General features: G+C 44.1%; 1 protein-coding gene across 1 annotated transcript in view; it reads right to left on the minus strand.

Annotated features, from left to right (window-relative positions):
* Positions 1-11,225: 11,225 nt before the first annotated feature.
* The window catches only part of MEI4 (meiotic double-stranded break formation protein 4), a 342,746-nt gene continuing 340,398 nt past the window's right edge, over positions 11,226-13,573 (minus strand). Inside the window, exon 5 of the mRNA XM_075597973.1 lies at positions 11,226-12,065. Coding sequence (XP_075454088.1) covers positions 11,814-12,065 — 252 coding nt within the window. The 3' untranslated portion in view covers positions 11,226-11,813. The remainder of the gene's footprint in view (positions 12,066-13,573) is intronic.

The raw sequence follows: 13,573 nt of genomic DNA on the forward strand, positions 1-13,573 counted from the left end.
GAGCGTTGTCCAAGGAGTGCCGAGATCGAGAGCCAGAGGGGGTAGTCGTAAAAGCCGCGTCAGAACCTGTGAAAACACTGAGAAAATCCAGAAGTACTTCCATACAGAGACTATGTCGAGCAAAGACTGAGAGCAGAGAGGAGCTAGATAAAGCAGGAAGGTCCAATTAGGAACGGAGGCGGGACAGGAAGAGCTACAGGGAGACACTGCAGATTGGTGCAGGCATAACAGGCCAGGTGAGTCTTGTTAGTAACCTGAGTATGCCCGTGCAGTGTGCAGGGGCGGAGCCTGAGGTCCGGGGGACAGGAATAAGAGTGTGCAGACTGAGCGTGCTCCGTAACTCGTGTACACGTGTGAACCGAGCCAGTGCAGGTGTGCGTGCAGGAGGGCGTGGGCGCGCCCGGCGCTGAGCAGAGGAATCGCCGAGGGGAGTGATCCCGCGACGGCGGCAGGGGCGAGGAGCCGTGGAGGCCGGTAAGGCAGGATTGTTTTGTGTGTCCAGGGGCTCCCTGCGGGGAGGGAGTGCTCTGTGTGGGAAGCAAAGAGAACGCCGATTCCTGACACTGAAGAGGGGGATCCTAGTTAGGACTGGATCATTCCTGGTGGTGTTGTAAGAGGACAGCTGACCAGGCATATCAAAATGAACCTTACATTATTCCCCTATCTCAAGCTCCATCTTTAGGCTTGTTCGGATATATTTTGTTGAAAACCCTGACCAATCATGGAGCATCTACAAAATCTTCTGGTTCCCAGGACCTCTCCTCTGGACCGTAACCTACCCAGTGGACCAGATATTGGAGTTTTCCTCGGTGCAACCTGGAGCCAAAACTTTTTCTGGGTATTTTAGCTATTTTGATCTGTGTTTTTGCTTCATATTTACTGTGTAGATTAGGATGTTGTACGTGCACCCATCCCCTCAGATTTAAACTACCCCGCAGGAAACAAAACTCTAGTACAGAGTACAAGTTACAGTAGATAAATGGTATGAGGAAAAGAAAAATAAAGATAACGAAGATAGAGAAGAAATGTAAAAGTTAATGGGAATACAGGTCTGAGGTAGACAGTGAGGCCATAAGCCTGAAAGGGGGACATTGTAGAATAAGGCCTCAGACTCTTGATCGGGTACTGTGATGCACAATGGGTAAAGCATATTTTTGTGAATTGTGTATGAAGGAATATGCTTTATTCCCCTTTCACCTACATTAGTCTGCTATTTTCAGAACCTGCTAAAACTAGTTTCTTCTTTTTTAACCATAAGGATTTTTTACTGGTTCCTGCTTATCAGTGGAAAAGCCCACCTACAGTAACTGAGAAACTGTACAAAAACACTGAAATCTCTGCCTGCGTGCAAAAAGCTTTTGCAGAGGGACAGCTTCTTTTGCTTCCACACCCTCATCTTGCCCCCTTCTCACTCGTATAGCTACTCAAATAAAAAGTATCTGGCAGACTGTGCGTCTGTCAGAATCGCCTAGACCTCCTGCCTAGCCATAGCTTCCTTGTCCACTGGGTGTGCTGCTGCTTTCTGTTGGCTCTGGGTTCCTCTGTCTGTCTGTCTTCTTGTTTCTCCTGTCTCTGTCCTTATAGCTTGCTTCCTGTCTGTTGGTTTTGCCTTTGCTTCAAGTCAGACTCCCATGCACATGCCTGTCTTTGATCCTGATCTGTTTATGTACCTGTACCTGTATTATAGTCTGTTCACAGTAAAGGTCCTTGCTACTGTAGTAATCTGGCTTGTCCCTGTTTGTTCCTGCTCCCCGGTCTCAGTCCCTGCTCCCTGTTCTCAGTCCCTGTCCCGCCCCGCCTGTCCTGTTCCAGTCTCCTCGTTGCCGACCTCTGCTTGTTACCTGACTTCGCAACCTGCTGCCTGCCTCGGACCCCTGCTTGTTACCTGACTTCGCTACCTGCCGCCTGCCTCGGACACCTGCTTGTTACCTGACTTCACTACCTGCCTCCTGCCTCGGACCCCTGCTTGTAACCCCTACTACGCTCGTGCTGTTCCGGCCACCGAGATCCTACCCGCCACAGGAGTCTCCCGTGACAGAAAGCAAAGGCCACTTCTGGATCTCGCTGGAACAGATTCTCTGCCTTCCTGCTTCAGCAGACCCCATCTGCTTGGAGGAAGATAAGTACTTTTTTTTTGTTTTTTGAAATCCCAGTTGGGATTCTGAAGGATTTGTTGCTGCAAAGGTTTCTGCAGGGTTTTTTGTGCCACTTTCTCCCTGAGAAGAATTCCCTTTTAAAAAAAACCCCTCCCTGTAGTACCTGTTTTTGCCATTTTCAGACTTTCATTACCTGGACAAGAATTGTCTCTGCATTGTGGGTGGGCCACTGCAGATTTTCAGACTCACATTTCTATTTAAGACGGTTACCTTGATTTACTGCTTTCCCTGGTTGGACCACTGCTGTTCACAGGGTCCCCATTTCAAAAGACAAACGTGCTCCCATTATTTTTTTGCTGCATGCTTTGATTTTCTTGCATCTATAGTTTTTCATATGATTGGTTCTAAGGTTTCAGGTTTACCTGCAAGTTCCCCTAAAGTTTGTTTCTCTGCAACATATGATATCCCTACGCCTGATATCAAAGGTTTCAGATTTGACTGCAGGGTTCTCTGTCTGATATTCCTATGTCCGATGTCAAAAGTTTCAGATCTAACTACAAGTTTTCTCTGTATTAGTTTCCTGCTGTCTATGATATTTCTATGCCTGATATCTAAAGTTTCAGATTCAACTGCAGGTTTCTTTGTCTATATGATATCCCTACGCCTGATGCCTAAAGATTTAGATGTAACTGCAGGTTTTCTCTGTCTGTATGATATCCCTACGCCTGATGCCTAAAGATTTAAATATAACTGCAGGTTTTCTCTGTCTGTATGATATCCCTACACCTGATGCCTAAAGATTTAGATGTAACTGCAGGTTTTCTTTGTCTATGATATCCCTACGCCTGATGCCAAAAGATTTAGATATAAATGCAGGTTTTCTCTGTCTGTATGATATCCCTACGCCTGATGCCTAAAGATTTAGATGTAACTGCAGGTTTTCTTTGTCTATATGATATCCCTACGCCTGATGCCTAAAGATTCAGATATAACTGCAGGTTTCTCTGTCTATGTTTTTTTCTTGCATTTATAATCTCTGTGACTGATGTTAAAGTCTCAAAGGGTCAGCTCTCCTATCTTGTGTCTCTCTGTGTCTAATATTCCTGTTGTTCATTCTAATGCTTCTGTTTTAAAAACACATTTCCTCTTTACTGGTTTCTTGGGAAGTTTGGTTTCCCTACAGCATGTCCGAAGTAAGGGCTCCCACTCTGAAAACAGTCTTGAGCAGTAAATGTGAACACAGTACCACTGATTCTTCAGAACTTCTCAAAGCAAGGAAGAAGAAGAAAAAGAAGGGAGGCATTACTGTGGAAGTTGCAGAAGGAATTAAGAATGAAAAGTTAACCTCAGAGTCTGCATTTGATGAAAGAGATATGCTGCAGCTTAAGGCAACTCACAGACGTATCCCAAGAATAGTGGAAGAAAAGAAAGATGCCCCTTCTCAGACGCTTCAAGCTGCACGAAAAGAGATTGATTGTCTTCATGGACGTTTACATAAAGCGCAAGAAGCTAAGGCTGCACTACAGAGCGGTCTATCCTCAGCAATTGCTAAGTGTGTTCTCCAGGAAAAAGAAAAGCACCAGTTGGAGAGTGACCTGGATGTCATGTCAGGTGAGCTGGAGAAGGCATATGCTGATGCTGCTGAGAATCGGCGCCACGCTTCTAAAAGTAACGAATTCCTGGAAATCTCTATGAAGGAAATTGACAGGCTTAATACAGAGCTTAAAGTCTCCCATGAGGATATTTGCTACTTCAAAAAAGAGATGGAAGTCGATCGGGAGGAGAGATGCTACTTGACAACAGAGATACGTTCTATGAGAGAAATCTTCGAAGGGTTAAATATCAGTTTTGAAACTGTAACCCAAGAGTGCAAGAATCTCTATGTCCAAGTCAGTGAAGGAGATAAGAAACTCCATGAATTAGGAGAGGAGAAGAAACAGTTGGCCCAGGAAAAGTTAGACGTGCAGACAGCACTTCAGAATGCAGAGAGTGCTGCAAGAAGAACGTGTCTCCCTGGAGCGGCGCACACAAGCAGAAAATATGCTGCAGAGTCAGCTGCGAGAACTGCGTACACATCTGCAGGACACCAAGGAGAAATGGGTGAATGCTGAAGAAAAGCAGCAAGTTCTGCAGGAAGAAAGTTTCCAGACTGGCTACAAAATAAGGATGCTGCAAGATTATTTGAGTAACCAGTGTGTCCCCAAAGAACAGCATGAGGAGCTGAAGGCCACACTGAGCATAACCAGAGCCTCGCTGGATGAAGAGCTAAAGCTAGCAGCTGAACACACATCTCAGCAGCTCACAGCGCTGCAGGCGCAGATCGCTGAGCTCAAGACACAGCTTGCCAAAAAGGAGGAGAGAGAGAAGGTTTCCGTCTGTCAAGTGGCTGGCCTGACACAGCGCTATGAGGTCAAAATGGCCGATGCCTGCAAATTATTGGACCACACAGCCCGTGATAAGGTCCGGCTGCAGCTGGAGCTGGACAATGCCCGGGAGGAGTACCGGCAGCTGCAAATCAGAAATGAAGAAGATGAAACATATTTAAGCTTTACTCTGAGTCAGCTGGGAGATATGGAGTCGCGACTCAACTCCAAAGAAGCCGAACTGACAACTGCATTGAGTGGGAAAAGAAGTGCAGAAGGACAGCTTCAAGAGCTGAAAAATCAAATAGCTGGTCTTAATGAGACTTTAGGTGATACCACGAAACGGCAGTCACAAAAGGAGACCATGGAGCGTGAATTCTATGTTCCCACTTACACATGTGAAAAGTCTGCACCCGTCATTGATGCCCACATTCCTGATGTCCATGCCTCTGCAATGGAGTTGAACGTATCCATTGGGAAGTTCCAGATTCCAAAACTAAAAGAGATATATTGGTCACAAAAAGAGACCACGGAAAGTGAATATGTCCCCTCTGCCGCATGTGAAGAGCCTGATGTATCTGTTCCCAATGCCCCTGCTATGACGTTAGACGGATCCCTGGTGAAGTTCCTTGCTATGCCTAATATTCTTGATGCTGATGCCAACGCTCTTGCGATGAGGATAAATGCACCTCTCACAGATTTCCCATCAGCACTTGACGTACACATTAAGTTGGCCTTCCATCAAGATTTCCCTGAAGAGCCTGGAGGGCTGTCCGGAGTTGTTGCTGATCCCTATGTTCCTGCAAAACATGGAGTGTTGTCCGAAGGCCATAGTGAGTCGGCCTTCCATCAGGGACACCTTGCTAAACCTGGAGGGTTATCAGGAGGATCTACTGGCTCCTCTGCTCCTGCTGTGAAGACAAGCGCACGTTCTTCCGTTTATCTACGAATATCTGATGCATCCTCTGCTGAGCCTGTAACCTACTCTGCAAAATCAAGCTTACTGTTCACAGATTCTCTGCATTTGGGTTGATGCATCCTGACATTCAACTGTTCCGAGACAGAATTGAATTCCTCTGTCGGCTTTCTGATGGACTTTTTCAGTCTGTACCTGTGGAGTACTCTCTGCCCGCTGACAAACCATCAGAGGTGGGTCACCTTGAGTCCACTTTTCATCAAGGCCTCCGGGAAGAGCCTGGAGGATCGTCCGGAGAACGCTCTTGAGAGGGGGGAGTAATGTCAGGATCGCCTAGACCTCCTGCCTAGCCATAGCTTCCTTGTCCACTGGGTGTGCTGCTGCCTTCTGTTGGCTCTGGGTTCCTTTGTCTGTCTGTCTTCTTGTTGCTCCTGTCTCTGTCCTTATACACTGGCGACACACTTTATTCGAGCTTGGCTAGTCCCACGAATTCGGGTATACCCGGGTGTATTGAGGTTTGTGACTGTTTTCTGCCCGAGTGCATTGGGTTATTTTCCAGGCAGGGATTGAAGCATTTTATTCCCGCTGGCTGCAATACTGCACAGTATATATATATATACTGCATTACAATTCATGAATTTATGCCATCTGGTAGACACGCGAAGCATTGCAGCCTATTAAATCCTAATCATTATCATTTAACAGATCAGCCGCCCATCAGCCAGGCATGAACCCAGGCTGAGAAGGCAAATGCAACGGGGCTTGTTAGAGGTGAGGAGTGGCGCATTCCAGGTATCTGCCAGGTACATACCGGGTATTTGCTCGAATAAAGTGTGTCGGTGCAGTAGCTTGCTTCCTGTCTGTTGGTTTTGCCTTTGCTTCAAGTCAGACTCCCATGCACATGCCTGTCTTTGATCCTGATCTGTTTATGTACCTGTACCTGTATTATAGTCTGTTCACAGTAAAGGTCCTTGCTAGTAATCTGGCTTGTCCCTGTTTGTTCCTGCTGCCCGGTCTCAGTCCCTGCTCCCTGTTCTCAGTCCCTGTCCCGCCCCGCCTGTCCTGGTCTCCTCGTTGCCGACCTCTGCTTGTTACCTGACTTCGCTACCTGCCGCCTGCCTCGGACCCCTGCTTGTTACCTGACTTCGCTACCTGCCGCCTGCCTCGGACCCCTGCTTGTTACCTGACTTCGCTACCTGCCGCCTGCCTCGGACCCCTGCTTGTGACCCCTACTACGCTCGTGCTGTTCCGGCAACCGAGATCCTACCCGCCACAGGAGTCTCCCGTGACAGCGTCTAAAAAAGGGTGTAGCCTCGTTTCTTCCACAAATGTTATTGAAAAAAATAATTTAGAAAAACCACTAGCTAAATGTTTGTATTATGTAATAATGGTGATGTTAGAAAATGTTCCTTTATTGGTATTAAAAAAGTAAAAAACAAACTACGTGGAGGAGATACTAGAGATCGAAAACTCTTAAATACAGACGTTTCTGGATTTTCTATTTAAAAACAGAAAATAGAGACTAATATTAATAATATAATGAGACTTGATTTCTATAATAGAGTTTTGTATCAATTATAGATATTATCTATATCTTCTGATAATTGTCCTAACAGTGAGGCACTCACCTTACAATTAGACATAATAATATTTATACATACAGACTAATGTAATACTTTCATTATGTAAAGTAAATAAGACGGGGAAAACAAAATGTAGTCTGCAAAATGTGCAGAGCTATACCAAAAAGCTATGGTAATGGGGAACCAAAAAAATCAGGGGCAAATAGTGCAAAGGAAATAACAAAACAAAAACAAGAAGCTGTAGATCGATAGAATTAGAAGCAGAATTAGAAGCCAGATTAAAGAGAAGAGGGAAAGATGCAGCACTAGGGAACAGAGAATATCAGACAGCTGCTTGGTAAACAAAAAGTTGACAAGCAAAGAACTAGCAGACTGGGTGGGGTTTTATACCTAAACTAAGATGGCCGCTGGCCTCGTGGACTGTTCTAGTTCTTACCAGACCTGGGTCTGACCTTAACTGCTCTGTGCACCCCAACAGGTTTACGAAGAATACTGCGGGAGGGAATCATAACACTACACTACTTAAGAAAAGTATCAAAGTATTAAAAAAAAATACTTTAATTAAAAATATCACTTGTGAACATATTCACATATCTCAAACAGGTCTGCAATCCTGGTTTTTACACTATCCCTTAGTATACAGTGCTTTTCTGCAGCCAGGGATTCTGGGTAATGACATGACATGACACAGTGCCACCTTTTGCTTCATGTCCATTTTAACATGAACCCTTATTAGCATAAACCTGATGTATAACACAGCTTTTCAGCAGCCTGGGTTAAAGAAGTGCATAGCCAGTAAGATCTACTCACAGACAGCTGAGAGTAATACATTATAACTGGAACACTTGGAATTGTTTTATAAAGCTGGCCATTTTTTACATTGGTACTGCAGGAAAGAAACGTTAAAGTCTCAAATATGAAAAGAAAAACAATTCCACAAGAAACAACCATGTTACTAACAATGTATCACGTGGGGTGTCATATATCAAAATAATATTAAAATAAATATTGTGCCTTTTTAGACATTATACATATATACTTTTCAAAATTAACTGAATCAATATTGCTTACAGCATTGGATCATTTTAAATAGACCAAAAGGTTGAATGGAAGCCAAAATAATTCAATGCTTAATTACCCACCGCATCAATTAATGAAGAATCACTGGATAATGTATATCAATGCTTCCAAAATACAAAGTAGGTGCAAAAAATAGTACCACAGCAGCACTTAAAGAAATGAATTATTTTCTTTAATAAGTCTTGTGCTTTTATTGCAAAAGTTTGATGCCACACAAGCCTCTTTGCCTACAGTGTACATTTTGATCATTAATAAATGCTTTTCAATATCGGAACATCTCCATGCATAGGAGATACCGGCACCCCATAACGGGGCCTGTATCTTGGGAAGCAGGGGGTCCCCGAACTTGAAACCAATGCAGTTCTGCTCCCGAGACCCCCTGCTCATCTACACTAGGAATAAAATGTATATTAAAAAATATTTAGTAAGCACCAATACACCACCCCGTGCCCCCCATACTGTAAAACCATGATTTATTTTTGAACATACAGGATTAATATCCCAGGCCGACGGGCATCCCCGGTGGGCCAGATGGGTGTCTGCAGGCCCCACAGTGCACCCCGGAGGGTGCCCATGGGTATCTGGTGGCCTCTGGCTGGTCCCTGCTAGGCGCCGTGGGCCTCCAGGTGGTACCCGCGGGCCCCAATAGGGTCCACGGGTGGTCCCCGCAGGTGTCTGGGGGTCCTCGGTCATCCCCACAGGTGTCTGGAGCCCTTGGGTGGTCCCTGCGGGTCCACGGGGCCCCCGGGTCCTCGGGTGGTACCTGTGGGCATGCGAGGATCCCCAGGTAGTCTCCATGGGTCCCCGCAGCCCTGAGGACCCATGGGGGACACCTGTGGGAAATAACCGGGGGCGGGGCCCAGCAGACCCGCAGGGACTACCCGAGGGCCCCAGACCCTCGTGGGAACCACCCGAGGACCCCAGACACCTGTGGGGATGACCCGGTGACCACCAGACACCCGTGGGGACCACCCTTGGACCCCATTGGGGCTCGCGGGGACCACCTGGAGGCCCACGGTGCCTAGTGGGGACCACCTGTAGGCCCCACAGACACCTGTGGGCACCCCCCAGGGTGCACTGTGGGCCCTGAAGACACTCGTTGGGACCACCGGGGACCCCCGTTGGCCTGGGGTATTAAGCCTGTATGTTAAAAAATAAATCATGGTTTTACAGTATGTGGCGGCACGGGGAGTGGGTTGTGTATTGGTGTTTATTAGATTTTGTAATGGTTAATTGGGGGCCTAGGAAGTGGGTAGTGGGGCTGTTGTGTGTATTGTTTGTATTGTGGGTAGCGGGGGTGGGTGAAGGGGGTATTAGACCCAAGGATGGGTGATTAGGCCTTGTGGGGGGGTAGCGGGAGGGGTTAACCCCTTAATTACCGTAGCTGTATTAACCGCTAAGGTAGTGAAGGGGTTAAATACCAATAATCCCCCCGCAATCCCTAAACAGCCACCAAAGACCAAATACCCCATTCACCCACCCCTGCTACCCACAATAAGCCTGGCGGTTAGCCGCTAAGGTAATGAAGTGGCTGTAAATGCATTTTTCCTGCATTTGATGCATGCCGGGGGTCTCCGGTGCTGGTATTATTGGGTATCAGCTCCGGAGACCCCCGGCATCAATCCGATGCAGGAGAAAGGCCTGATTTTTTCTAAGTCCCGTCTCGCCCGCTTATCGCCGCTCATCGCCAGCTTCTCCCCACCAACTTGCCAACTTTTCCTGGCGTTTGGATTTGGAGAGAAAATCGCCATTCTAGAGCGTCGATAGGCGTCGATAACCTACTCGCAGCTACTAGAATTGCACGAGTTTCTGAAAAGCGTTGATAAAGGGCTTATCGCCACTCACTCTGCGATTTGTTTTTGAACAAAAATTTTTGGGGGCGATTCAAGCCTTTATCGCCCATTTATCGACGCTTACTGAATAGCAGTAGGCATTTTGGGCGATAAGTGCTCGATAAGTAGCTTATGAAGGCTTACTGCATAGGCCCCTAAGTCTTAAAATTAAAAAAAAAATTAAATTACAGATTTCGATAAATAGCCTCCTTTATTTAGTAGTATCGGTGGTGATCAAAGAGTTTGATCAAAAAAGAATCCCTTACAGGTAGCAATCTCTTGTCATATATGTAGTGTCATATTTAATGGACTTAAGAGGTCCAACAGTTAGATACTGTATGTCTGAGTAGTGCCCAGATTCACAGAGGAAGTCAAAAAAAATTTTTTTTTATTGAATCTACATAGATATTAAAAACACATATACATTATTAAAAATCCCTATTATTTTGAGTGGTGAATATGTTTTTATCATAAATCAATCGGTGTAATACCATATGTAAAACATATCTTGACTTTCAGAATCACAGCTATAAGTACGGTCTCTTGACCAAAACCAAAGGGTATTGCAGGTGTATAATATGTATCAATCACAGCGTGATCACTCGGTGGTGAAACGATATCCCTATATGTACTATAGGATTAATTCTAGGAGCATATTAGAGGTGTGGTGTGGGATAGATAGTACGTAAAACAGAGAAAACATACAGATATATATCAATGCTGATGTCGCAGTATACAGGTGGTACTGATATATCAAGGCAAAAATTGTACATATACCACTGCTATATCGCAGTATATAGTAGACTCTGTTTGTATAATGAGCCGTCTGGCTCTCCCAACACTAAAGTGCTATGTATATTGTTCAATAAAATGAACCAGTATCACAGAAGTAAATACACACACTCAGAAGATTCTCTGTGGTCATAGGGTAATGTGATATAATTCACTACAAATGATCCTCTGTAACCAAAAAATAAGCTCCTATATGGCGCCAAAGAGTAAATACTCTTGCACAATTGATATAATTAACCAGTATTCGCCTAGTCAAAGTAAAGGCTGGCTGCCATGAGTGCTGTGTAGATCAATACAAGCCTGCTGCTGATGCCGGTTACAGAAAATCGCCACTCAAATGACGTCACGACTGTGACGCCTTACGTCCCGAAGCACGTGAATATCTATGTAGATTCAATAAAAAAAATTTTTTTTTGACTTCCTCTGTGAATCTGGGCACTACTCAGACATACAGTATCTAACTGTTGGACCACTTAAGTCCATTAAATATGACACTACATATATGACAAGAGATTGCTACCTATAAGGGATTCTTTTTTGATCAAACTCTTTGATCACCACCGATACTACTGTATTGTATTCAACACCCTTACAGCACCTGTCATTTACATCTATATTGTTCAAACTACTTAAGGTGACAGCGGTCTATTTCACTTATTCAATCCTTTATTTAGTACCAAGAAACAAAAATAAAACAAAGATTACAATTTAGAATTAATTTAGCAGATCTGTATTTAAGCAATACACCTATCAACCACTATCAAACACATTTTCAGATATTTGCTTAATTACTACTGTGCATTAAAAACATTCTCATCTGTGACATGTTGACCTGCTTCACAAATGTGTTTATTTTAGTCACTGAACTAATGGTACACACAGCACCCAGTTTATGAAAGCCATGTACTGTACCCCAACACTTACCCCTTTTGGAACTGGTATTGCAGCCATACAAGTTTGAGAAAACCCAAATAACATGTAGAAAATTGATAAAAAATACACTTAGTGTGTATATATATAAATCAGGTGCAGTTTTCTTCTATCTACAACACATGTAAATCTTTGTAGATATGCTTTTCCTAATGGCTTATGTAATGTAATCAACTCAATGACAAGGCGCAAAATTGATTTTCATTGTGCAAAGCAAAACTTCAATTTTCATTTCTGTCGATGCATGCAAATAGTGTTCCCAGTCTCCACAGGTATAAACAGAACAATGGGAATTCATCAGAAATACAGAGTATAGTTTGGTCAAGGGTCTGTATAAACGTTTTTGTTTCATCTTCATACAGTTCTGAATTTGATGTTTCTTGTTTGTCTTTTCCACACTGAAGAAGCTGTTCCAATACAGAGCACAATGAAAAAATATTCTCGTAGTGTGTCATGTCATATTTCGTCTGGTTCTGTAATAAAAGAGAAGAAAATCATAACAACTTAGTTATAAGATACATTTATAAACCTGGGGAAAAAAACTCAGAGCTGATGAGTTATTTGTGGTTTTTATTGGACTCCTTTATTGTAAATTGACGAATTAAATAATCCATTGTAATAAAGGAATATAAAGAAAGCATTTTCAGCAAGTAAATTGTAGCAAAATTTTACTGGATGCTATATCGCTGTAACAGGGACTTATCACTGTTTGAGAGAAACTGCCTCTAAATCCAGCAGTGTGCTGGTTAACTGCACACAGGCAATCAACCAGACTCCATCTGGCTGATTAAGACTCTTAGAAAAGCCTGATGTGAGAAAAAGGAGAGAGATTCCATAGCTCACATTTGGGCTGACATAAGGAGAAGGAGGATTGCAGAAATTTCCTTAGCCCACAACTGGGCTGACCTGAGGAAAATAGGATATCTTGATGCACACAAAAGGACACAGAGAGTGCCATAGCACACCAAAATGGAGAAGCCATGTGTGAAAACTAAGCATACCTTATGATTCAATTGCTTGTAGAACTACCAATAGCAGCAATAACTTGAAGTAATCGTTTTCTGTATGACTTTATCAGTCTCTCGTTGTGGAGGAATTGTGGCCCACTCTTCTTTACAACGTTGCTTCAGTTCATTGAGGTTTGTGGGCATTTGTTTATGCACAGCTCTTTTAAGGTACAGCCAGAGCATTTCAATCGGGTTGAGGTTTGGACTTTGACTGGGCCATTGCAACACCATGATTCATTTCTTTTTCAGCCATTCTGTTGTAGATTTGCTTGTGTGCTTGGATCATTGTCCTGTTGCATGACCCAATTTCGGCCAAGCTTTAGCTGTCGGACAGATGGCCTCACATTTGATTCTAGAATACTTTGGTATGCAAAGGAGTTCATGGTCGACTCCATGACTGCAAGGTTCCTAGGTCCTGTGGCTGCAAAACAAGCCCAAATCATCACCCCTCCACCACCGTGCTTGACAGTTGGTATGAGGTGTTTGTGCTGATATGCTGTTTGGTTTTTGCCAAACGTGGCGCTGTGCATTATGGCCAAACATCTCCACTTTGGTCTCGTCTGTCCAAAGGACATTGTTCCAGAAGTCTTGTGGTTTGTTCAGATGCAACTTGGCAAACCTAAGCCATGCTGCCATGTTCTTTTTAGAGAGAAGAGGCTTTCTCCTGCCAATCCTTCCAAACAAACCATACTTGTTCAGTCTTTTTCTAATTGTACTGTCATGAACTTTAACATTTAATACGCTAACTAAGGCCTGTAGAGTCTGAGATGTAACTCTTGGTATTTTTGCAATTTCTCTGAGCGTTGCACGGTTTTACCTTGGGGTGAATTTGCTGGGACGTCCACTCCTGGGAAGATTGGCAACTGTCTTGAATGTTTCCACTTTTGAATAATCTTTCTCACTGTAGAATGATGGACTTTAAATTGTTTGGAAATTGCCTTATAACCCTTCCCAGATTGATGGGCAGCAACAAT

Source organism: Ascaphus truei, chromosome 4 (assembly GCF_040206685.1).
Source record: "Ascaphus truei isolate aAscTru1 chromosome 4, aAscTru1.hap1, whole genome shotgun sequence".
In the NCBI taxonomy this organism is placed as follows: Eukaryota; Metazoa; Chordata; class Amphibia; order Anura; family Ascaphidae; genus Ascaphus; species Ascaphus truei.